Here is a 26,495-nt window from a genome sequence, read left to right as displayed (position 1 = left end):
ACATACCCATTAATTCACCATTCAAGTCCCCGGAATCCCGGCTCCAACATTTCAATAAACCTCCCAAACTGAATTAGGTCGTTTGAAGGAATCAAGAATGAACTATGAATAATGTCACTGAGCTGAAGGGGTTGAGCCAGGCCCAATGAAACTTTGAACCCGCATGAAATTCTTGTTTGTTCATTCTTGCAGCCACCTGGCGAGTTGTTATTGGAGAGGGACGCCCTCACGTGCTAGCACCGATATAACAGAGCGGCTCCTCTACCCGGCTATACAAGCGTCCCTTCACTCCCTCCCAGTCCTCCGAGAGGAGGATGGAAGACTGCTGGAAATGGGCAACTTCAGCCTGTAGTCCACTGGATTTACAATTCAGATGAACTTGGAGCCATAACTGATACTATTACCTGACGATTTTATTGAGTTTAAAGCCTCCTATAGTGATGGGGCTTCGGAAGTCTATCCTAAGCTGAATAAATCGTCAATAGATGACAATATTAAAACACAAAGGAAGTCCCTGTGTTGAAAGGATTAACATCTATCTTATCTGTGTTCATACTACAACACCTTTGTTAGTTTTGCTTCTATCACGGGCAGCAGGAAATTCACGAGAAATGAAACTGAGGGCACAGCTGGTGGTTGCCATTGTTGTGTGACTATTATAACTGGACTAATACGGTATAGACGATAAACATACGACGTACACAAGAAAATTTAAGGTGGTCTTTATCTTACTATTAAAGTACGTGGACTTTGCATCGCAATGGATGTCATGTGATAACGAAAAAAGTACATTGAATCGGCACTCGTCATACCAATAACAAACGCCCTGTCGCCTCTGTTGCTATTTTCTCCATGGATCTCTAAAATTGTTCTGGTTAATCTGCAGCTACTGACATTAATGACAATACTTGACCAAAGATCCGTATCTTTTTTTTTTTATTCAAGGAAGAAGGAACCAAAGGCCGTAAGTCTCCATGAAAATATAAAAACAAAAATAACAGAGCCAAATTCAAGATTCATTCATTTCGGAATGCCTGGACACATTGCCTGTGTGATCAGTATTGCCTGCCGTGGAGAGACTTATTTTTAAAGTCCATGAAAAGAAAAATAGAGACGACGACATGTCTTTATCGCTGATATTACATACCAATAATTTTATTTTGCATCAGAAAATCTCGCGACCAAGAACCTCGAACTTTTGAGAAAGTGTACAAATAAATGAATATATATACGCCTCTGGAAAAGGATTACATAACAGCGTTGTGGGAATTTCGAGCTAGTCTTATATCATGTATTTAAACATATTCACAAAACACTTGCATCTAGAACAGGGAGCGCCAAAAGGGAGAAGGAGGGAATTCCCCCCTGGAGGGACTTTGGTCAGTCAAGGAGGGGAAATAAACAGATGAGGACAAAACTGCCAAATTAGTTTTTCTGAGATCTTGTTGATTATAGATCTGATATATTTATAGACAAATGCTTTTTCAGAGTGTAATTTGTGCTTTATAAAAGTAAGGTCAGAATTACGGTCCTCAGTTGATTACTATGCATTTAAAATAAGAATTCTCTTAAAATAATCCCCCAAATTTATAAAAATCTTCATCGTACCACCTGATTTCTTGCCGTTACACGTTAAAAAGTTCTGCTAAATGGAGGCAAATAGCGCTAGAATCAAGAGATGCAGTATTTAAATTGTTCCCAAGGGATGGGAACTGTTACAGTTACTTTATGAACAGAGGACACCAGTAATCTGGTGTATGGATTATTATTATTTTTTATTCATTTGTTTTTCCTTTCTCATTCTGTTACAAAAAAAAAAAAAAAAATGGGAAGGAATAACCCCTCTGGGAGTTGGGGAGGAGAACCATCAGATATATTCTTGCAAATACGGGGAATGATCAGGAAATTTTTTGGAAATTTTGATCTGGAGGGGCTTATTACCCCCCCCTCTCTCTCTCTTTCTCTCTCATCTATAGTATGTTTTAGTCCATGTATCTCTACCAATGAAGTTTTATACAACCTCTCCCCTACTATTCGACAGGGATGCGTTCCATAAAAAATGGTCGAATAACGAATTGGTCGAATAACGAACCGAGTCTGTACCATAAGATTGTTAAGAAATAAGGGGTGGTGTTTCGTCATTAAAAAAATATTCAATAAAGATGGAAAAAATACCGGTAAATATGAACGAAAGTGACAGGGATTTGAGCCGTTTTCTTATAGACCCAAGCTCTCAAGGAAAATTATTTTAGTACCGTTCTGCATAAATCTCAGATGATTTTTAATCAAAAAGATATTGGAGAACAAACGAAATATACCTACTTAGCGATATTAAAGGAAGCTGCACGCCTTCAAAAACGTGTTTATTGCCGGTCCCGCAGACTGGACATGACGTTACCACACCAAACAAACTCAAATGTATTCAATTTAAAACCATAAATAACAGTGGAAGCCTAACTGAAAGTGCTGAAACCTAACTGAGGAGCTTCGCCCCCTAACCTAGTGCAAACTAAGATGTGCATTACGTAAAACTGGCGCCAAAACAGTATCGTGCGTTAAGAGCGTTCGTTAACCATTGGCGCAATCGTCACCCGACCCAGCGATGGCGAAACGCTAACTCAGGTTGGTGAGCACATGACTGCGCTTGACAGAGGTAATAGTAGAGGTCTTGGCTGGAGCCATGGTGGTGCTGTAGTATTCCACGAGGACAAATAGAAATGCAGACGGATGAAGAAGCAACCGATCAGCTGGGCAGACTAGAGAGCAGGAGACTGGGCAGCTCAACCAGTCTGTCTGGCGGCGTGCGGTTTGAATTGTCGAAATGGCGAGGATAACCATGTTGAACAGCGAAAAAGGGTATAGATTTATAAACGCCGAAACAACGAATTGTCGAATAATGACTCGGTCGAAAATCGAGGGCTTAGTAATATATATATATATATATATATATATATATATATATATATATATATATATATATATATATATATATATATATATATATATATACACACACACACACACGCAATGATCAGCTTTAGTGTTCTCAGTTCGAGTCTCTTATAATTTTAAGCTTTTAAAAGTGAATTGTAAAATAGAAACTGAAGCTCCAGTAAGATGTTAGGCAATGACTCCGTGGTCTAGTGGTTGTCACTGGACCTGAGGGAATGCCAAGTACTTGACTTAGCATGGTTCAGTCTACAATGATTCCTCTTGAATAATATATCTAGATTTAAAAATGTAAATAAATAAATTCATAACTATGTACTAATATCTGTCTGTCTGTCCATCTATCTATCTGTCTGTCTATCTATATACATACTGTATAGAGTATCTATCTATAATTTTGAAACCGCATTTGCAAAATATAATACATCTCGGAAAGAAATCACAAATCACCCAGTATGAAATACTTAACACAAATGAAGGAAGTCCATATGTCCATCTATAACCAGACGCCATAATCCCGTAAGGGGTGGCTGTATGTCTATGAGTTAGTTGTTTTACGGAAAGGAGCACCAACCCACCGCCAACCCACTTGTTGACACGTAGAGAACACGTATGAGTTGGTTATCTGGTTACCACACAGCGTTGTAAATGGTTTCCTGGCTTACAGGAAACCATTAGGCTTGTCATTCAATGTAAAGCCACCTGAAAAGGACAGAAGAGTAGTAATAAAGAGTGACAGGAAAGATGGGAAAAATGGACAGGCGGGAAGACAGAGAGAGAATGGTAAAGGTGAAGGAAGAAGGAGGCTGCACTACATCAAGTGAGTAGATGATGGTCGCCACCACCTACCACCTAAAAAAAGTTTTTTGTTTAATTTCTAAATTACTTTCTGAGACGAAATACCATCACTGGATAACCTTGTACTTTTTTCTTTTGCCTTCAGCGGCGTTCCTGATTCCGTACCTGATCATGTTGGTGTGTGCTGGTCTGCCACTCTTCTTCATGGAGTTGGCGCTTGGACAATACGTCAGTCTGGGGCCTAACATACTATTCGTGAAGCTAGCGCCACTCTTCTCAGGTAAGGGGTTACTTGAGATTATGAAATGGAATACATAATTGCAGTATTATTGTCCTATTTTATACTGTAATGAAGACAGTCCCACTTATACTTACTTTCACTTTAACCCCTCGCACTCCATTCACTTGTTAAACCCTTTCCCCTTTCACATCACTCACTCCTTGATCATTTTTTGCCCTTTCTCTCCTCTCATCCCTTGCACCCCTCTCACCCCACTCAATCCCTGTATCCCTTCCATTTTTGCACCTCTCCCGCCTCACGCAACTCTTGTACCATTTCAATTTTTGCACCACTGTCACCCCACTCAACCCTTGTACCCTTCTCATTTTTGCACTACTGTCACCTCTTTTAAGGCTGGGATAGGCCTGTTGTTTGTACTGGTGGCCATATACTACAACCTTATCACCCCTTTCATCCCACTCACTCCTCACCTTACTCAGTCCTTACATTTTCTTTCTCCCCTTCACCCCACTCACCCCTTGCAGGACTGGGGTGGGCTATGGTGATGGTGTCTCTACTAGTGGCCGTCTACTACAATCTCATCTTGGCGTGGGCATTCTACTACACCTTTGCTTCCTTCACGTCATATCTACCATGGACTGATTGCTACAACGACTACAACTCGCCAAGTAAGTGTTCTCTCTCTCTCTCTCTCTCTCTCTCTCTCTCTCTCTCTCTCTCTCAGCAGGGAAACTCGATAAGAAATTTACGTAGGAAATATTGGGCATCAGATCAAGCACACTCTATGTATCAATGATTTGGTAGAGACAGTTTCAGTTTCACGTGATCTGAGAATTTCCCAACAGTGCAATGAAACAACCAAGAAAGTAAACAGAACGCTGTGATTCGTTAACAGAAATTCCCCCTCAGAAGTAAGAATATTAACTTTCCACTTTTCCTAAATTCTTGTCTACATAACCTTCAGTAAGCTGAACAGTTTTGGGTACACCACTTAAAAATATAATTACGTTAAAGACACTGTACCTAAGGACAGTAAAGTTAATTCTCACTCTCAGAAGCAAAGAGCATGAAGAAAGACTTGGAGAACTCCACTTGTTCCCGTTTGCCTCGACTCAGAGGAATATTAGCTGACTTTTCAAAATACCACAGGGATTAAGTAACACTGACATAAAACGACTTGTTACTCGTCACCCAAGGCAATGGACTCAAAGGACACAGAGTAAATCTAAACTTTATCAGGTACTTCTTTTCAGACGACATTTAGTCGAATGGATCAAATTCCCTAAATCTGTTGTACTAAGCACCATCATAAATATGCTTAAGAAAACGCTCGATCAGCATCTGGCAGCAACAGGGATAATATACATTTTACCGTTTTATTGTTAGTGTCATGCAAGTCTAACCAATGAGCAGGTTGCATTAACTGCCACAGAAAAATTAGTTACCTATGCATGTATATATATGTCTATGTACTGTATATATGAATAATGTTATCATCACATATATCAGCTCATCTTGTGTGTTAGCTTGCCATTATACTGACAACTTTCACATAATATTGCTCCATGTACCGTATGTTGTCGGTACTTGAGAGGGACGCCTTCATGCGATGACACCAATATACCCGAGCAACACCCATTTATACAAACTTCCCACAACACCCTTCTTATCTCGTGACACGATGATTGTTGATTGCAAGAGGGGAGTTCCCTCAGCCTGCAGTTCAGTGAGTTTACATCCACATAGGCCGTTTTTAAACACAACAACATATACTTTTTGTCTCAATCTACTTCTTACCTTCTCATCCAGACACACTTGGTACATTGGAATCCCTCAATTGGAAATGGTATCTTAATCCAGGACTGACAGTCTCTTCAAATACCTTATAATTCTTCCACATATCGCTCGTCTGTCCTTGCACCCTTTCTCCACTTCCTTAGATTGCTACACTTTTGTCAAATATACAGTAAACTGTCATACAGCATTTGTTACTTTGACCTTCCACTTACCACTCCTACAATATATTTGTCCACATTGCATTATTAGTCTGTCCTTTTGCTAATAGTCTTTTAAGCTTGGCATTTCAATGATAATTTTATTACGGACTTTCCCTTTCAAAAACTGGAATGCTTGTAGGAACAGCATTCTTCTGTGGCATTTGTTAGTTTGACATTACACTAATAGCCTTCTCGAGATATAGTTGCTCAGTCGCTCTGCATATTTTGCTATAGTCCTTTCTCCTTAATTTATCGCAGATTTTCGTCTCTTTTCAACTTAATTCCCATATTTTGATGGTAGAATAAGACAATCATACAGTTATTTATTTTCCATATCACTTTTTCGTGCCTAGCACAATATTATAGTGTTAATCCCGTTACAGCTCAGCATTCAAGCTGAAGAGATATGAATATTTGATCAAGTTAATGAGAAAAGAGAATAGTCTGTTTTTAATCTTTTGTTACAGCTCAACATTCAAGATAGATATTAAGTTTACACCAAGTTACCGTGAAAAGAGTAGTGTCTGCCCTTGCACTCCTTCTCCCTCAGACTGTTACACGTTGGAGGACGGGCTGGAGTGCAGGAACGAATCAACCTACTTCTACAACAAGACCTGCGTCAGCCTGGAAGAGTACTGCGCTGTTGGGAATCTTCTGCCATTTAATGATTCCTTCTGCGTCCACTCCGACAGGCCCGACGAACTAATACCAGCCGACGGTGCTGTGGAGAAGGTTGTTCCCAGTGAGGATTACTATAGGTGGGTTGGCAGTGAAAAGCAGAGCCGCAATTGTAAAAGCAGAGTGGCTATTGTGGCAGGAGAGTTGCTGCTGTAAAAGCTGTGTCGCTAATTTAAAAATAGAGTCGGTATTGTAAAAGCAGAGTCACCCCTGGAAAAGAAGAGCAGCCATTGGGAAAGTATGGTAGACTCGCAACTGGGAAGATTAAAGTTGCCATTGAAAAGCAGAGGAAAGAATATTGTAGGTGCCTGGAAAACCAGAGGGAAGAATACGAATAATGAACTGCAGTACAAATCACTCTATTTTAAACGCCAAAATAGGGATATGACCCTTTGATTTTAATCACCCTTCTCCCACCAGGAACCGAGTACTACAGATGACAGGGAGAACGTGGGAGAACATGGGCGGCCTCAACTGGGAGATGGTGGGGTGCCTTGCCCTGGCATGGGTGGTGGTGGGGTTGTGTATGGTGAAGGGCGTCAAGAGCTCCGGCAAGGTGGTCTACTTCACCGCCTTGTTCCCCTACGTTGTGCTCATCATACTGTTTGGCAGAGGTAGGTTTTTGTCTCATGTGTATCTCCTTTTCAAACTGCTGTATTAATACCTTCATTCTCCCTAGCAGGGGTTGGTATCTCTGTCTCCCTCTATCTATTTGTCCATCGGTTTAGTCTGAATTTCTGTTTTACAATCTGATCAGTTGACGAATTTTTCATTTTAATTTGGCTTTCCCCAGTCAGTTTCATTCAGTTAAGGGTGCACTTTAAAGTTTGAGTGATTACAAACAGTCTTCATTAACTATTTTACTTCCAGGATCTCTCTTACGATGAATAAAAATAACTGGTATTTGCCGAATAAACTACAAGAATATGTCATCGCGTTGAACCACACTCTCTGGGATGACGTATGTATATTATTCAGGCCACCATCATTTGATTTAATTAATCTTAGAAAGGACCTTTGCTAGTGTAGGTGTTAACAAGGCTGCATTCCATCCTTCCAGTTCAAAGATTCTCTCCTAAACTGTATAATATCTTCAGTGGATTACAGGAATGAAATGTATAATGTCGTCATAATGAAGGAGTATACATTCTTCCGGGTCTCACTCTAGAGAAATGCCATAAGGGGATCGAGTATTACCTTCTGTGTTTACAATTCAACTTGGTGTCAGTTGCTAAGGGTCTTACAAGGGATCGAATGTTATCCTTTGTGTTAATTCTTCTAGGTATCAGTCTAGAGGAATACTAGAAGGGAATCGCATATTACCTCCTGTGTTTATACAAGGAATGAGTTTGGGAGAGTGTATAAAAAGCGGAATCTAAATGTGAATGTAGGGAAGAGTTAAGTTATTGTCTTTGAAAGAGGTGAAGTCACTGGGTGTACAGTGAGGCTGGATGAAGAGGAAATGGAAAATATGAGTGTGTTTAAGTACTTGGTTAGTGTGATGAGTAAGGATGGAAGTTTAGAGGGTGAAGTGCTTGAAAGGGTACAACAGGGAAGAAAGGTTGCTCGTTTTTTGAAAGCAGTGATAAGGAACAGGGAAGTGAGCATGGAAGTAAAAAAGTCACTGCATGACAGTATTTTGATACCAGCTCGAACGTATGGAAGTGAAGCTTGGACCTTGTTGGAAGGACACAAGTCAAGGGTGAGAGCAGTGGAAATGAGTTGTTTGAGAGGAGCATGTGGAGTTACATGCAGAGACACACTAACAAATGAGAAAGTGAAGGAGCTCTGTGGTGTGAGTTTGGATGTGATAGAAAGCGTTTGGAGAAATACACTGATGTGGTTTGCCTTGTAGAGAGGATGGGGAGCGAGAATCTAACGAGGAGAGTGTATGCGAGTGAGGTGGAGGGGGTAAGAGGGAGGGAGAGGCCGAGGATGAGATTGAGGGATGGAGTGGAGAGGTATATGAGAGAGGCTGGAATCTGAGCTAGGAGCAAGGCAGTGAAGTGGCACTGGACAGGGTGACGTGGAGGCGATTTGTTTGTGGACACCCCTCACGGGATTGAGGCGTCTGGGAATAGATAGAAAGATAGTTTATAATTTTGGTATCAGTTTTATGGGAAACTACAAGTGGATGACATACTACCTTCTGTGTTTATAATTCCATCAGGTATCAGTTTTGTGGGATGCCGCAAGGGGTTGTAATTTTTGTGTACACTCTTCTAGGTAGCGGTCTGAAAGGATACTATAACGGATCGAACATTCCGCACTGTACTTAAAATTCTTCCAGGTATCAGTCCTTTGTTTATAATTCTAATTCTTCCAGGAATCAGTCTCAAAGGGTTCAATAGGGGAATCGAATATTACCTGTCTTGTTTATGATCTCCCAAGTATCAGTCTCAAAGGGTTCAATAGGGGGATCGAATATTACCTGTTTTGTTTATAAATCTTCCAAGTGTCAGTCTCAAAGGGTTTAACAGAGGGTTCAGATATAATCTGCATTTATTATTCTTTCAGGCATCATTCTGAAGGGGTACTACGGGGGGATCATATTTTACCTCTTGTGTTTAATTTTCTTCAAAGTATCAGTCTCGAGGGGTCTTGCAAGGGGATCAAATATTACTTCTTCTGTTATCAGCCTCCAAGGGTCCTAAATCTTGCCTCCTTTGTTTATAAGTCCAATTTTTACAGGTATCTCTCTGGAAGGATCGTACAAAGGCATCGAGTACTACTTTCTGAAGCCAGATATGACCCGCCTGGCGGAAGTGGAGGTGTGGAATGATGCAGCCACACAAATCTTCTACTCCCTCGGCTCATCCTTTGGCGGACTCATTACGCTTGCATCATACAACAGGTTTAGGAATAACTGTATGAGGTGAGTTCACGTAAATACAATACGTTAAGAGGTAATATGGAAAATAAATCGCTAGGCAAAATAAATCTCTATAGGTTCGTATTCAAAGTGGCATTGGAGACCTTGCAACACCTCTTGCATAGAGATTTATTTTAAATATTGCACCTTAAAATGTGCCTTGTATATTACAGTATTTTTATAATTTTAATAACGACACATTTCATGTCGATAACATACGAACATATGTTGTACATGTGTTATGTGAGAAGTAAACTTATAGGAAAGATCAGAAACAGATTCTCAAAAGCCAGATCCTTATTCCTTGCCACATTATTGTTTCAGTCCAGGGGTCTCTCTTTGTTGGTGGTACTGCAGCTCGATAAGCTTCTTTTCTTTATGCAAAAAGAGATAATTTGGGACTGGAATCCTGCAGAACGTGGTCCTTTTCAGAGAGAGAGAGAGAGAGAGACTACAAAGCCTTTCATTACATCTGGACACATTGTTTTAAAAGACTTGATGCATCGATTTTCTTATGCGATTGTACAAAGAGGAAAACTTTGATTTATGCCTCAGTCAGCATTACCAGTGTCTGCCTACATTGTTTTTTGTTTGCCATAAACTTTTACTGCTTTATAGTACCTTTTTTATTCCGCTGGTTAGTTGCAAGGCATGTGGCTAATGATAAATATTGATAGAAAGACTGCAAAGTTGAATACTATTTTATGAGACAGGATGGTGCTAAAGAGGGAGCCTTCACGTGATGGCACCGATATAATTATGCGGCCCCACTGTCTGGTTATACAAATGTCCCTCATCTGTCCTCCAAAAGGGGAATAGTAGCGTCATCCTGCAGTCCGCTGGATTCACATCCAAATAAGCTTGATGTCAGAACAACGACCATTATGAGGCAGGGTAGGTATTGGTAACGTTGACTGAGCCGTCCCCGCAAAATACGACAGTTGCATGCCAAGTTGCGTCACAATATCAAACAAGTCTTCGCTATTATATCAGTGACGTGTTCCAGAATACTACATTTTCCGCAAGACTGATGATGTAAATGAGAAAAAATATGTATTTTAGGTATTACGTATACTCTTGTTTTAAGTTGTTCTGAAACTGTCATCAAATCATCTTCAATGCCTAGCTGGAACAGTACACAGGAGTATGAGGCTAGTCACGAAGAAGTGCCGTGGAAAGGATGTAAGTTGTAACACTTTTTTTCTGCCACTGAGCCACTCGAAATACACTGCAAAAGCACGAAACTCTGAGTCAAGTTAATGTAAAGAAAAACTTTGGCAACGGAACGTGAATGGACGAATTTCTGGTGATATAATACTCGTACACTTAACTGCTAAGAACAATGTAGAGAAGGGAGCAACTAACTTGATCATCACACGTTTTTTTCGTCGGTCGGTCGGTCTCTCTCTCTCTCTCTTTCTGAGTGGGTTTGGAGATTTCGTACCACCCTTTCCTTAGCTATTTACTATGCATTGTACTTCTCCAGATTCTCTTATACTGATGAAATCTATGATGATGTAAAAGCAAAATAAGGAATATAGAAAATGCTAAGTTGTATGTAAAATGAATCGCTATGGATCAAGTGTTACGAAGCCTCCTTTACCACTTAATGAATTTCAGTTCCATAATACAGGGTGGTCCAAATAATTATAACGCTTCGCTTCCACTCTGTCAGGAGATTGTGTGTGTGTGTGTGTGTGTGTGTGTGTGTGTGTGTGTGTGTTTAGGCGACGGTTCAGTCAGCTTTATCAGTGTCTACCTCGCGTCATTCATTCACATCCCACTTCCACTGTCATATACCTACTCCCACACCAGCAGACTGAGCCGTCCCTGCGGCATACAAGATACCATCAGGGAAGTTTCTAGAGCAGTGCTATTTACAGATTACCCTATATATGACCGTGGTAGAAAAAAAAAAAAAAAAAGCCTCTATCACATCAACAGGGACGCCATAACGATCGCCCTGTGTAACTGCGTAACGTCCGTGTTCGCCGGCTTCGTCATCTTCAGCATCCTGGGGTTCCTGGCCACAGAACTCGGCGTGGAGGTGGAGGACGTGGTGGATTCTGGCTCCGGTCTGGCCTTCGTCGTCTACCCCGCCGCCGTCGTCCGTATGCCAGCGCCTCCCCTGTGGTCCATCCTGTTCTTTCTCATGCTCGTCACCCTCGGCCTTGATTCACAGGTGACTGAGGAGAGGTCAAATATTTTACTGAAGAGAAATGCCTTCATGTGGTGGCACAGATATGGCCGGGCGGCTCCGCAGCCCAGTTATGCAAACGTCCCTCAACTTCCTATCCCCCGAAAGAGGATGGTGTACTGCAGGAGGGGGAGGAGCAGGAGGAAGAGGAGGGTAATTTTTGCCTGTAGTCCACCGGGTTCATGTCTCAGATAACCTTCAGCCACAACAAGTACAACACCTTACTTTTTCTGCTGCCAAACGATTATGTTCGGCTTATAAGACACTTTTCGAAGTGAAGGGACGTGAGGCATTTTCTAGCTCCTGTTGACACACGATTTTTTTCAACTTAGAGAGTTTTCGTACTGGAGGGGTTAAATTCACGGGTGAATGAGGAGAGAGCGTCAAACAGTTAAATTCATTCTTACTGCTGCCAAAACATTATCCCATCCTCCTCTTCCTCATGCTCATTACCCTCGGCGTCTACTGACAGATAATTGAGGGGTGAGTGTCAGACAAGGAAGCATGGGAAATGTTACTCTTCCAGTGTGGTTGGCAAGGAAAGCATCCAAAAATTGTACAGCTTACTACCTAGTTGGAAGAAAGGAGGGGGAAGAGAAAGTATTAGTTGATAAGGAAGTGAATTAAAAAAAAATGAAATCGCTAAAACCTGACCCAGAATAAGTTGGCTCTGTTTTCTGGGTAAAGCCCAGTCATTGATATTCATGCAATGCCCTTTTACCAGGGCAAGAATAATGAATATTTCAATGGACAGTGGAAGAATAGTTGTTGTGGTGGTGGCGCCAGGCTCATCTGAAGGCAAAATTGGTGAAGTTGCCCTTCATCTGCAGTCCATTATTGTCCGTTCGAGGGATAGAGAGGGAGTTGAGAAACGTTTGTACAGTCGGGTAGTGGTGCCACCTAGTTATATCAACGCTGCCGCGTAACAGCGTCCCTCTTCAACACCTGTGGAAGAATAATGCACACATACTAGTACTGTACTTATTGTAAACAAATATACATAGATGAAGTTATTCTATTTGCACTGTTCCTGGCAGTAAAATCAGGGAAGAGTCTGATGCAGGATATATCTTTGCTCCTTTAGCAGCAACGATTCATTATGTTAAGAATCGAGAATCAACAAGCCATCAACCGCCCCTTCCATGTAGCCTTCAGTCCATCAATATCCACTTGCCTTTTCTAACATTATCTCCACTTCTACCTATATAATCAACATTCTATCACTATCATTTTCCCCTTTCTAATAATGATTCCAGTTCTACCAAAATAACTTTCCCTCAGTCGTTATCGGTAGAGAGGCGGCCTGCAGTCCTGATGGACCCAGGTTCGAATCCTGGCTGGGGCAGGGAACAGTTTAAGGATTCGAATTTCAAATAAAGCAGACTTTCCTGATCTACAAGATGACCCGCCGACATGTCGTAAAAATACCCCCGCTAATACCAATACACCAGTCCTGTATGAGACAGCCCTAGCATGTATTCAATATGGACGGTGGGTATTAGCGCCGAAGTGGTGACATGTGGAGGTGTAGGAGGACTACTGGGTCTTGGGATAAGCTACTACACCCGAGATATAGGCCCTGAAGCCTTTGCCTAGAGTTGGACACATAAAAAAAAAAATCCATAATTACCAGTATCCACTTCTCTTCTCCAACATTATTTCTTCCATTCCTTTCCACAGTTGACTCTCATATCCTCTTAGCAACCCCGCACGGTTAATATTCCTCCTCCTTCCAACATCTTTCCTCAGTTAATATTCTATCTTCTTCCCCTTCACCATCATCTTCATTTCTTCCTACAGCTAATAGTCTGTATACCTCCCCAGCTAACATCGTCCCAAATCCTTCACACTGTAACTATTCTATCTACACCCCTCTCCAGCATCACCCAGTTCCTTCCACTGTTAAAATTGTAACTGCTTATCCCAACATCACCTCATTCCTTCCCGCAGCTTATTATCTACTTCCCTTTCCAAGAACATGCTTATTCCTTCCCAGGGTTAATATTCTATCTACCTCTCCTTCCATCATTACCTCACTCTTTTCCACAGTTCACAATCTCATATCCTCCTTCCAATACCTTCCCACAGTTGCCTAAGTCCTCTTCAGTATTCTGTTTACTTTCCCTTCCATTATCACCCCATTCCTTTCTCACATCATCGTCCCCATTCATCTCCACAGTTAACAGTCTTTCTACTAGCCTTTCAAACATCACTTTCATTCCTTCCCACAGTTAATGTCCTATCTACTGTATCTCCTCTTCCACCACCATCTACATTCCATTCCACAGCTAATATCCTATGCACTTCCCCTTCCAACGTCACCGCCATCCTTCCCATAATTTACAATATCAAATCCTCTTTCCAACACCTTCCCACAGTACTCTTAGTATCCTGTCTCTTTTCCCTTCCAACACCCTCCCATAGTACTCTTAACATCCTTTCTCCTTCCCTTCCAACACCTTCTCATAATCATATTTAACCCTCTTCCCCTTCCAACATCATCTTCATTCCTTCCCACAGTTCACAGTCTCATATCCTTTTTCCAACACCTTTCCACAGCACAATTAATATCCAATGCACTTTCCTGCCAACACCGTCTTAACTCCATCCCACAGCTAACATCCTCTCCAATTTCCCATTCTCTGTTCCATTCCTCCCTCAGTTTACAATGGTAGAGACGGTCACCACGGCCCTCTTCGACCAGTTCGAGTCCCTGCGAGCAAGGAGGCCTCTGGTGGTGGGTGGGACGTGCCTGTTGCTGTTCCTTCTGGGCCTCACTATGTGTCTGGAGGGAGGCGTATATATGTTTGAGTTGTTCTTCTTCTTCTCGTCCTCCACGTCTGTTATTATCCTGGCTATCGTGGAGGTCTTGGCAGTGCATTATTTTTATGGTGAGTAGGATGGGAAGATTAAACAGGTAGAGATATAGAAAGTTTGATAGACATACATAGATATAGATACAGGTAGTTTGATAGCTACAGAAAGAATGCGTGCGTGCGTGTGTGTGTGTGTGTGTGTGTGTGTGTGTAACTACATATTTCGGTGTTGCTCAACTAAGCCCCCTTTCTCTTTCTCTCATATAAATAAAAAACATACATACATAAATACATTTATATATGTATAGAGAGAGAGAGAGAGAGAGAGAGAGAGAGAGAGAGATGTACATATAAACGTACAGAAATGAATGGTTAGGTGGATGTGCAATGCGTCCCTGAGTGTGAGGCCTGGGGCGGCTAGGTTTACGATGGAAGAGTTGAGGGGTAGGATGGGACTGGAGTGTATTGGTGTTGTGATGAAGAGAGGTAGATTGAAATGGTTTGGGCATGCGGAGAGGATGGTGTCACGGAGGGATGTGAATTTAGGAAATAAAATGCTTTTCATTAATCGAAAATAAAGACAAGGAATTGACTTGTGAAATCAAGTAGTAAGTTTTACTTTATGCCGGCTTACTTCGCCGATCTCTAAGGACGAGAATTTTATCAACTTTCTCAACAGTACACAGCAGAGACTAATCTGCTCACGAGTGCTGACTGTTAGTACTGTTAGCCTCTGAGAAAGTATTTTTACCCCCTGACAATCAATAACTAATACTAATAATGGACAGGTCCTTGCTGGTGCTTAACTCTTAGCTGGTACAACGGATTTAAGTTTTAATATGGAAGAACTGGCTTAAATACCAGTCGTGAGTAATGCAAGGAGCATGTGCAAACTAGGAGCGGCAAACTAACGTAAGCTCAATGTCGAGAAATGAAACACCATTAACACAGTTAAACGAGCTCAAAGAAAAGAACTGTAAATTTATTGATTACAAAAAAAATAAATTTACGTTACATGAATTTCAAAATAAATTCAAAAGGGGAATTCACGGTCACAGGGGGACTCGTGAATTCAAATAATAAAGAAAATGCACTTACTCATTCAAAAGCTAATCAGACTTAAGACTAGGAAAACGAACAAAAATACTGGTTAGCGGAGGGAATGGAGCTGAAGTTACGAAAGACTGGTCGTCTGTCTGTTGCACACCAGGCACTGCTATTCGCTGCTAAGCCCACTTCGCCGATCACCATCTAGGTGCAGATCCAGGAAATTGCTGTACAACAGAGACGCTGCTCTGTACGATGGGCACATCGATCCTATTCTCGAGGCGGTCCAAAGTTGACTGAGTCAAAACTGGGAAAGAGGGGTGAGAGATGGCCATGTTCACCGGAAGTAGGCGTGGCCTAACTTCAGCGGTCAACAGAGAGAGGGCGAACGATATACACACACAATAAAATCACTCAGTGAAGAGCTAATGTCGCGTATAAGAACAGTCACTTTTGGAGCAGCGACGAATATTCTGAAAAACTATCCCAATCGAAGTGCATACGAGGACGGTTAAACTGAGTGATACACAGTGGGTATTCCACTAGAGTTCGTGGTTTTCTCACTCTAGTACAATGTCACAGATTTTTAGAATACACAATCTCACAAATTCGTGACATTATGCCCCATCTGAATCAAATTTTTCTTAGAAAAATTTTACGATATATACATACGCATCCTAACTCAGTCACACAATATTCACACTGTGGTGTGTGTAGTATCCTGCTACAGGAGAAAATCACTGTTGTAAATGAGTGTAAAAACCTCGTATTTACATTTATAGAAGCAAGCTTGAGGAAGAAACTCCGTGACGATGGTGAAAAATCCTGTACTCATGACAAACTGAGCAAAAAGTTCGCTACATTTTCATTAACAACTAATTGTTATGTAGCGTGGTCTATGTAATACATGGTGTAGTTGTGACAGCTGTAGTGTAACTGTACCTATGTGTAAAATGGTATAATACAAATTACTAGTAAATGCAGACGATGAGGCAGAAGAGAAAAGGCGGCAGCATGCAGCAGAGACAATCAGCTGATCTGCATGGCAAAACTGCCACCCCCACCAACTGTACCTGCGAAATCAATCAAGGTGGAGCATCAAAAGTGTCCGTGTGACAAACAGTTTTTATTAAATTACAAATTCTCTCTCTGCCTAGTAGTCAGTAAATATGCTACAAAAAGTACACCATTATTTTCTTAATGGATACATTATTAATCAGGAAACATAGTTCCAGGACAGAATCTCAAAGGACCCTTTAGTTTACTGGTTAAACCTAACTCTACACTTACGATTAATATTGGCCAGCTAAGAATCCCTGCGCAATCTTGGGCAGGTCACATGTTAACACCCAAAGTGGTGTGAACACTCATGTGGATAATGTGCATTCTCCGGGAATCCTGAGAATGGCCCACAGCTAAATAATGTCACGAATTTGTGAGATTGTGTATTATAAAAATCCGTGACATTGTACTCGAGTGAGAAAACCACGAACTCCAGTGGAATTCCCACTGTGTATCACTCATACTAACTGTCCTCGCTTGCACTTCGATCGCAATAGTTTTTCAGAATATTCGTTGCTGCTCCAAAAGTGACTGTTCTTATGCACGACATTAGCGCTTCACTGAGTGATTTTATTGTGAGTGTATAACATTCGCCCTCTCTCCGTTGACCGATGAAGTTAGGCCATGCTTAATTCCGGTGAATGTGGCCATCTGTCACCCCCCTTTCCCAGTTTCAACTCAGTCAGCTTTTGGACCGCCTCGAGAGTAGGATCGTTGTGCCCATCGTACAGAGCAGAGTCTCCTTTGTACAGCGGTTTCCTGGATCTCCACCTAGACGGTGGTCAGCGAAGTGGGCTTAGCAGCGAATAGCAGCGCCTTGTGTGCAACAGACAGACACTCAGTCTTTCGTAGCTTCAGCTCCGTCCCTCCATTAACCAGTACTTTCGTTCATTTTCTTAGTCTTAAGTCTGATTAGCTTTTGAATGAGTGAGTGTATTTCCTTTGTTATTTGAATTCACGAATCCCCCTGTGACCGTGAATTCCCCTTTTGAATTCATTTTGAGATTCATGTAACTTAAATTTATTTTATTTTAATCAATAAATTTACAGTTCTTTTCTTTGAGCTCGTTTAACTGTGTTAATGGTGTTTCATTTCTCGACATTGAGCTTACTTTAGTTTGCCGCTCCTAGTTTGTGCATGCTCCTTGGATTACTCACGACTGGTATTTAAGCCAGTTCTTCCATATTGAAACTTAAATCCATTGTGCCAGGTAAGAGTTAAGCACCAGCAAGGACCTGTCCATTATTAGTATTAGCTATTGATTGTCAGGGGGTAAGAATACTTTCTCAGAGGCTAACAGTACTAACAATCAGCACTCGTGAATAGATTAGTCTCTGCTGTGTACTGTTGAGAAAGTTGATAAAATTCTCGTCCTTAGAGAATCGGCGAAGTAAGCCGGCATAAAGTAAAACTTACTACTTGATTTCACAAATCAGTTCCTTGTCTTTATTGTTGATTAATATCAAGCATTTCCATCCATCCATCATCCAATCCTACGTTGCCCCATGAGGAGCGTAGGAGCCCGGCTAGGCAGTTGGTCCTGACATTTAAGATGAGAGTGACCAACCTCACTCACCCCTGAGTGGCATTACGTGAGCAATAAACCCCAACCATCCCTTGGATATAAACCTTCACCGGCTCCATCCGATTGGAGCACAATAATTACCCACTAAAAACACCAGGTGCCAAAATTTAGTTATATGGTTACCTCCCAGCGTAGTAAATGGTTTCCTGGTGTACAGGAAACAATTTAGCTTGTCACTCAGTGTAGAGTCACCCACAGGCAGAAGGAAGAGGAAAGAATGAAGGAATGAAAGGCAGAAGAGAGAGTGTAAAGTCACGAGTAGTCAGAAGGACGAGGAAAGAATGAAGGAAAGATAGAAGAGGATGGAAGGGAAGAAGGATGGAGGAGAGGACAGGGCAGACACCCGAGAGCAGCACTACATTGGGTGAGTGGATTTTATTTCCTAAATTCACATCCCCCCGTGACAGATGGAGGATGATAATTGGGTGCAGAAACTGAGAGGCGATAATGTTAGGGGTAGGGTAGCGAGAGGTAGATCGAAAAAGACCTGGGACGAGGTCATTGTGTGTGACCTCAGGGATAAGGGACTGAATGGGGAAGCTGCCAGAGATCGAGCAGCATGGAGTGCCGCCATTAGGTGACCAAGGCCAACGCATGCAAACATGTTGGAACCTTCAAAAATGAGTGAACTAACGATATATATATATATATATATATATATATATATATATATATATATATATATGTCTATCTATCTATCTGTTTATATTTATATATATATTGGTATTGTTCAGCTACCACCATTATATTTTGGTGTGGTTCATTTGCTAACTCGTCTATTGTGGTGTGGTTCACTTGCCTACTAATAAATGCTTTGATGTGGTTCTGTTGCCTAACTGTATATATCTTGGTGTAGTTCAACTGACTGCTGAATCCTTTATGTTAAAAACTTTGTACTATATCCCTTCTACAAAATCCCTTGCGGTAAGACCCTTTTACTGTACATACTTTACCTTGGTTCCATCCCAGGTGTGAGGAGGTTCCTGTGTGCCGTAGAGGTGATGGTGGGTCATGTGCCGGGCATCCTGAAGGCTTACTGGGTGTTTACCTGGGTTGCCGTCACCCCGGTCTCACTCCTGGTCAGTATCACCTCTCTCACGTTACTACCAACTAGGACACGCTACCCTTAGATGTCATGCTATTTTCATGCCTCACTCGCCCTGTAGCCAGCTCTGACACGCTGCTTATGGCCTCAGTCTGCTACAGTCAGCTCTATCACGCTATTTCTAGCTTCCCTTACGCTACTATCAGCCCCACCACGCCATTTCTGGCCTCACGCTGATACCATCTACCAAACTACAGTATTTCTGGTGTCTCATGCTAGTACCAGATATAAGGCAATTTCTGGCCTCACGCTAGTACTGTTAAACTATTTCTGGCTTCTCACGCTAGTACCAGCCATCAAGCTATTCTTACCTTTCTTACTGTAATACCAGCTATTATACTCTTTCTGGCCTTTCCCACACTAATACCGGCTTCGTTACGCTATTTCTGGTCCCTCTCACACTAATAACTCTGTTATGCTATTTCTGGTCCCTCTCACACTAATAACTCTGTTATGCTATTTCTGGTCCCTCTCACACTAATAACTCTGTTATGCTATTTCTGGTCTCTCTCACACTAATAACTCTGTTATGCTATTTCTGGTCCCTCTCACACTAATAACTCTGTTATGCTATTTCTGGTCCCTCTCACACTAATAACTCTGTTATGCTATTTCTGGTCTCGCTGTACCAGCTGTCACACTTTCACCATCTTTGTCACGCTACTGCCACACCTATCACGATACTAACATGTCAAGCTATTACCATGTCTGTCACACGACTAACACCTCTGTAATGCTACAAACAGATCTGTCTTGGTACCACCAGCTTGCCTCCACTGTCACCCTGTCATGCTGTTGCTTCCACCTATGATGATTAGATAACAGATGTCACTTCATTGCACGGAAAATCTCTTGCGTCATATAACGTTCTCCGAGATGCTCCTCTGCGCGCCGCATGACGTTTCCTGGGGTGTGGGGTGGGAGGGCAGGGGTTGTGGAGATATATAGCTACTAAGTTGAAACATGTACAATCAGCAACAAAAATCGCGTCGCCTCCCGTGATTCTTTTTTCCCTGAGCCTTGATACGTGTGGTGATTCTGCAGCTGTCGACTTTTTTTTTTTTTTTTTTTTTTTGACAACTGTTCAGTGTCATCTCCGTCGTCGTTATCATCGTTGTCGTCGTCATCGTCATTGTCGTCGTCATCGTCATCGTCATAGTCATCGTCATCGTCATTGTCGTCGTCATAGTCATCGTCATTGTCATTGTCGTCGTCATCGTCATCGCCATTGTCGCTGTCATCGTCATTGTCGTTGTCATCGTCATTGTCGTCGTCATCGTCATTATTATTATTATTATTATTATGGCTATTATTGTCAATCATCCAAAACAAGGCGTACTGTATAATTTTCAGCATCTCGCCCTGAACCGTTGCGCGAGGTTCACCTTGTGTGTGTGTGTGTGTGTGTGTGTGTGTGTGTGTGTACTATTACTTCTAGGCTATGTGATGGATTTGAATGAAACTTCCCAGGTGAGTTCGTTTGCATACTGAGAAGGCTTTCCATTATATACAGTTTTGTAACCATAATGGGTCAGCCCTCTCACCAAATTAAAAAATCTCAGAAACCGTGAAAGGAGGACAGATATGTCTCTGATATCTCAGCGCAAGGTGTAGGATGCAATATTTGGGGAGCATGATCTCCCGAATGATTCTTGGATGATCAACCCCCCACCCAAAGATTAAAACGATCTTATATTGGGGATTTCAAAGAAACTTTTCAGATCAGTTCGTCTGGTTCATTGATAATATCTTGCACGAAGGGCAAAAGTTTTCAACCCCTATTTTTAGGGGGGTCAGTCCCTCCTACAAAATAAAAAATTCTCAAACGTAGTGGAAGGATGGCAGATATAGCGATAATATCTTAGTACACGATGTACAATGGACTGTCATCCGTAATGCGATATTTGCGGAGCGCGACCCTCAAATGAATCTTGGGAGGGTAGCTAATCATCGTCTTCAACATCGTCGTCGTCGTCGTTGTCGTCGTCATGATAATTAGTATTATAATTATTATCATAAGTATCAAAAGTATTTAGGTCCTTTTTTAGCCATTCAGTACAAACCCTAACAATCTGGGGGACGTTGTCGCTGAGGCCAAGAAGGAAGGTGTAACCATAATTTAATCATTTCTTAAACCTGCAAACTTGAATAAAAACAATACTGTAGACGTGTATGTAGTAGTGTGTAAGTGTAACAGTGTATGTATCTAGTGCGGTAGTGTGTACGTGTAACAGTGTATGTATCTAGTGCGGTAGTGTGTACGTGTAACAGTGTATGTATCTAGTGCGGTAGTGTGTACGTGTAACAGTGTATGTATCTAGTGCGGTAGTGTGTACGTGTAACAGTGTATGTATCTAGTGCGGTAGTGTGTAAGTGTAACAGTGTATGTATCTAGTGCGGTAGTGTGTAAGTGTAACAGTGTATGTATCTAGTGCGGTAGTGTGTAAGTGTAACAGTGTATGTATCTAGTGCGGTAGTGTGTAAGTGTAACAGTGTATGTATCTAGTGCGGTAGTGTGTAAGTGTAACAGTGTATGTATCTAGTGCGGTAGTGTGTACGTGTAACAGTGTATGTATCTAGTGCGGTAGTGTGTAAGTGTAACAGTGTATGTATCTAGTGCGGTAGTGTGTAAGTGTAACAGTGTATGTATCTAGTAGTGTGTTCGTGTAACATTGCATGTATCTAGTAGTGTATAAGTGAATCATAGCTTGCCTACGTAACGATTAGCGAGTGTTGAAATGTGAAGATGATAGGTCACTCCTGAAGCCGGCTCCTCTGGCTCCACTGTTGGTCAGTTAAAGGGCTGGCTTAGAACGGGTTAGACCTGCGTTTGTTTTCTCCATATAAACACCCGTTAAACTGCATCGGGCTTTGGCTCACTCAAAATTCGGTGTGAATGGGGGACAAAGAGTACATGAGAACAAAGGAATACAGTACATTGATGCAACATGAGAGAGAGAGAGAGAGAGAGAGAGAGAGAGAGAGAGAGAGAGAGAGAGAGAGAGAGAGAGAGTCAACAAATCCATGCTCTTGAATATACTGTACTTCTCTCCCCAATAGGTTATCCTGGTCTTCTCGTTCGTTTTCTTCGTGCCGGCCTACTGGGGTGACTATGTGTTTCCTACCGGCATCCAGGTCTTGGGGTGGCTTCTATGTTTCTCCTCGGTCATCTTCGTTCCACTGGGGCTGCTCTACTCAGTGCTGGTTCAGGGTAAGAGAGGAAAGGATCTCTTTAGGACTTCGGATGACTTCTGCCCAGCCCACAGGAGGAAGGACTGTGTGGGGGTGGGAACGGAGAAGAAACAAGAGGGAGGACGCTTGGATGGAGCTAGGACCTTGCAAGGATTGGATAATGTATCGTACACAGTGACTGAAGGGGAGCACTGTAAACAATCCAGCGTAAGGCTCTAATTCGTAGGCTTTAATTATCTAAGCTCCATCCTAGGAACACCATGGAGTATACAGTGTTGTCCACAAATAGCGCTCCAGTAGAAACTCACCTGGCGCTATCTTACGTGCTGCGGGAACGCCTCAGAATGCTTGTGTGGATGTAGGTGTGGAATTGAGGGTAGGAAATGAATAAATGATGCAAGGTAGACATTGATAACGATGACTGAGCCGTTCCCACAGCACATGAGAAATCGCTGGTGGAATGGAATAGGAGCGTTACATAAGAGTATTGACCAGCTTGTTAATAACCATCATGAAAAAATTACTGGAGAGATCAAAGGAAAAACATACTATTGCTCCGAAACATGAATATTCAGTTTAACGGTTCTGTCCCTACTGCTGTACTGACTGTGCTTTAGGGGTGAAGCAAAGACTTTTAAAGACCTGCATGAGTGAAATGGTGAGTGGCTCATTTCGCTGGACGCTTTGACTGATTGTTCTTCAGCTTTTACACTTTCCCGCACATGCTTCTGGAACATTGTTCCCCCTTGTATTAGAGAAAATGAAGGGTGGGATGGATGGATGGATGGAAAACTATTAATCAAACCCTTTTTCGGTCATATGCTTAGGAAGTCTATTCTTGAAAATACATATTAAACTACCACCAATTACATCTCTAGGTTACTTGTCTCATCATCTGCTACTCTGTGTCTAAACCAGCTAGTAATTAATGGTGATACTGTGGTTAGGAAAGCCTCAGCTGGGGTAATAGCGTCGCTTAGGTTCGATCCCTCAGAGGTGATAGGATATTCGTGTGTGTGTGTGGGGGGGGGTGACATAAGAAAAATATGCTCATCATGCGCACCATCTCTCCTTTAATAAATGTATGTGCATCATGTAACCTAAACTGAAGGTATGCGCACAATCTAACCTTAAATGAAAGGATGCTCTTCATCTACCCTAAATGCCCTGGCCCATGGTAACCGAGGCTCCATCCTCTACACCTGGGACAGGGTAAAATGGGATTAGCTGCTTTACTATTTTAAGCCGTTTTTCGAATTCTTTCCTAACTTCTTTTATAAACTTTATTAATTTCTCTTGTGTCAGATGTCTTGAATTACAAAACTACCCCATTTCAATTTATTTCAATTCTCACCTTTCTCGTATGTGTAAATCTAACTTTCATTATAATTACATTACGTTGATAATAAGTCTTAATTATATGGACAATAAAACTGTTCTGTAAGTGCAATTGAAGCCTCGTTAAAGCAAGAAAAAGTTCCAGTATTAACTTCAAAGTTCTAGTACATCTATCTATCTATCTATTGCCAGACGCCTCAATCCCGTACGGGGTGGCCACAAACAAATCGCCTCCACGTCGCCCCGTCCCCAGCCATTTCACTGCCCTGCTCCCAACTCACACCCCCTCTCTCATATACCTATCCACTCCATCCCTCCATCTCATCCTCGGCCTCCCCCTCCCTCTCCCCCCTCCACCTCACTCACATACACTCTCCTCGTCAGTCTCTCACCCTCCATCCTCTCCACATGGCCAAACCACCTCAGTGTGTTCCTCCTAACGCTTCCTATCACATCCACATCCACACCACAACGCTCCTTTATATCCTCATTTGTCAGCCTGTCACTCCATGTGACTCCACAGGCTCCTTTTAAATAACTCATTTCCACTGCTCTCACTCTTGACTTGTGTCCTTCCAACAACGTCCAAGCTTCACTTCCATACGTTAGAGTTGGTATCACAATACTGTCATGTAGTAACTTTTTCACTTCCATGCTCACATCCTTGTTTCTTATCACTGCTTTCAAGGAACCAGCAACCGTTCTTCCTTGTTGTACCATTTCAAGCACTTCACCCTCCGAACTTCCACCCTTACTCATCACACTCCCCAAGTACTGAAACGTACTCACATTTTCCATTTTCTCACTATCCAACCTCACTGTACATTCACTGACTTCACCTCTCTCAAAGACCATCACTTTATTCTTCCCTACATTCACCTTTAGATTCCGTTTCTTACACACTCTCCCAAACTCATCCACAAAGCCTTGCAGCTCCCCTTCGTCTTCACTCAACAACGCAGTATCATCTGCAAGCAACAGTACAGGGAGTTTCCAAACACTACCCTCTCTCACCAGGGCCACTCCAACATCCACTACCCTACCTTGTACCTCTTTTATTACCCCATCCATGTACAGATTGAACAACCATGGAGACATGACACATCCCTGTTTCAACCCAACCTTCAAAGAGAAAAATTCACTCAGTTCACCATCTACACGCACTGCAGCCTTAGCACCATCATACATACTCTTCACAGCATTCAACAACTTCCCATCTACTCCATTTATTCTTAATACTAGTACATACAGCCCTTAAAAAAGTAACAACCCTAAGACCCATTTTTTTTTCTTTTAATTAATAACCCACATACAGGGTTTTCATACTACGTCATTATTTGTCAGTCTATATCTCTGTATCTTTACAAACCGGATGCATATATGTTTCAGTCAATATCTTAATATAGACAATATTTAAAATGACCGAAATTTTCAGGCATTATGTGAATTACCTGATTCACTCAGTCACTTTACAAATCAGCTGGAAATTGCACTGTTTGCAAAGTGTCTAAACTTCTGGTTTGTTTTCTTGACATATTGACTGAAATGAATCCTGGTGCAGGTAAACTGTGTGTGTGTGTGTGTGTGTGTGTGTGTGTGTGTGTGTGTGTGTGTGTGTGTGTGTGTGTTCTTACCTAATTGTTCTTACCTAATTGTATCTTTACAGGAATGAGTCAAGCTCGTACTGTCCCGCGTCTTAAACCATATTTATCGTACATATCCTTAAATTTGTTAATTGTTTTGGCACACACTATTTCATTCGGTAGTGCATTCCATTGATCAATTGCTCTATTTGGAAAACTGAATTTCCTTACGTCTTTATCACCTCTCTTCTTATGCAGTTTTTAGCAGTGTCCTCTTGCTGATGCTTCTCCATATGTTAAGTAATCATTTATGTCTATTTTCTCCTTCCCTGATATGCACTTATATAGCATTATCATGTCACCTCTTTTCCTTCTCTCCTGTAGTGTTGGTAGATTCAGTTTATTTAGTCTTTCTTCGTAGCTTAGGTCCCTTAAGCTTGGTATCCATCTTGTAGCGGCCCTTTGAACTTTTTCAATCTTGTCTATGTGTTTTTTGAGATGAGGACTCCAGACTACTGATGCATATTCCAGGGTTGGTCTAATGAATGATGTTATTATCCTTCTTAGCATGTCTTCATTTATGTATGTGAATGCTATTCTCATATTTGCAAGCAGTGTATACATGTTCCGTACCTTCTCGCTGATGTGGTCAGCCGGAGATAGTCTGTTATTGATAATCACACCTAGGTCTTTCTCTCTTTCTGATGTGTATAGGGTTTTATTTCCTAACTTATAATCCCAATCAGGTCTTTTTCCACTTTTACCAAACTTGATTACATGACACTTGTCCACATTGAATTCCATTTGCCATGTACTACTCCATTCATGAAGTTTATTTAATTCTTCTTGTAGCTCTTTACAAGAGTCTGTGTTAGTAATTCTCCTTTGAATTTTTGCATCATCTGCAAACATATTCAGATAGCTCTCATTTCCAGTGTTACTGTTTATATCATTTATATACACTAAAAACATGATTGGTGCCATCACTGAACCCTGTGGTACTCCACTAGTCACTTCTTTCCATGATGAATAGT

General features: G+C 41.7%; 1 protein-coding gene across 1 annotated transcript in view; it reads left to right on the top strand.

The window, feature by feature from the left end:
* LOC145398018 (sodium- and chloride-dependent glycine transporter 1-like) overlaps window positions 1-26,495 on the top strand; it is a 49,735-nt gene that overhangs the window by 13,012 nt on the left and 10,228 nt on the right. The window contains exons 4-12 of the mRNA XM_080270983.1: window positions 3,893-4,027; window positions 4,513-4,656; window positions 6,536-6,743; window positions 7,084-7,277; window positions 9,355-9,538; window positions 11,480-11,717; window positions 14,395-14,623; window positions 19,213-19,322; window positions 22,409-22,733. Coding sequence (XP_080127109.1) covers window positions 3,893-4,027; window positions 4,513-4,656; window positions 6,536-6,743; window positions 7,084-7,277; window positions 9,355-9,538; window positions 11,480-11,717; window positions 14,395-14,623; window positions 19,213-19,322; window positions 22,409-22,733 — 1,767 coding nt within the window. The remainder of the gene's footprint in view (window positions 1-3,892; window positions 4,028-4,512; window positions 4,657-6,535; window positions 6,744-7,083; window positions 7,278-9,354; window positions 9,539-11,479; window positions 11,718-14,394; window positions 14,624-19,212; window positions 19,323-22,408; window positions 22,734-26,495) is intronic.

The sequence above is a fragment of the Coenobita brevimanus genome, chromosome 44 (assembly GCF_032717465.1).
Source record: "Coenobita brevimanus isolate Jiangsu-jjx chromosome 44, ASM3271746v2, whole genome shotgun sequence".
Classification (NCBI taxonomy): Eukaryota; Metazoa; Arthropoda; class Malacostraca; order Decapoda; family Coenobitidae; genus Coenobita; species Coenobita brevimanus.
This window is presented reverse-complemented; position numbering and strand designations above follow the sequence as displayed.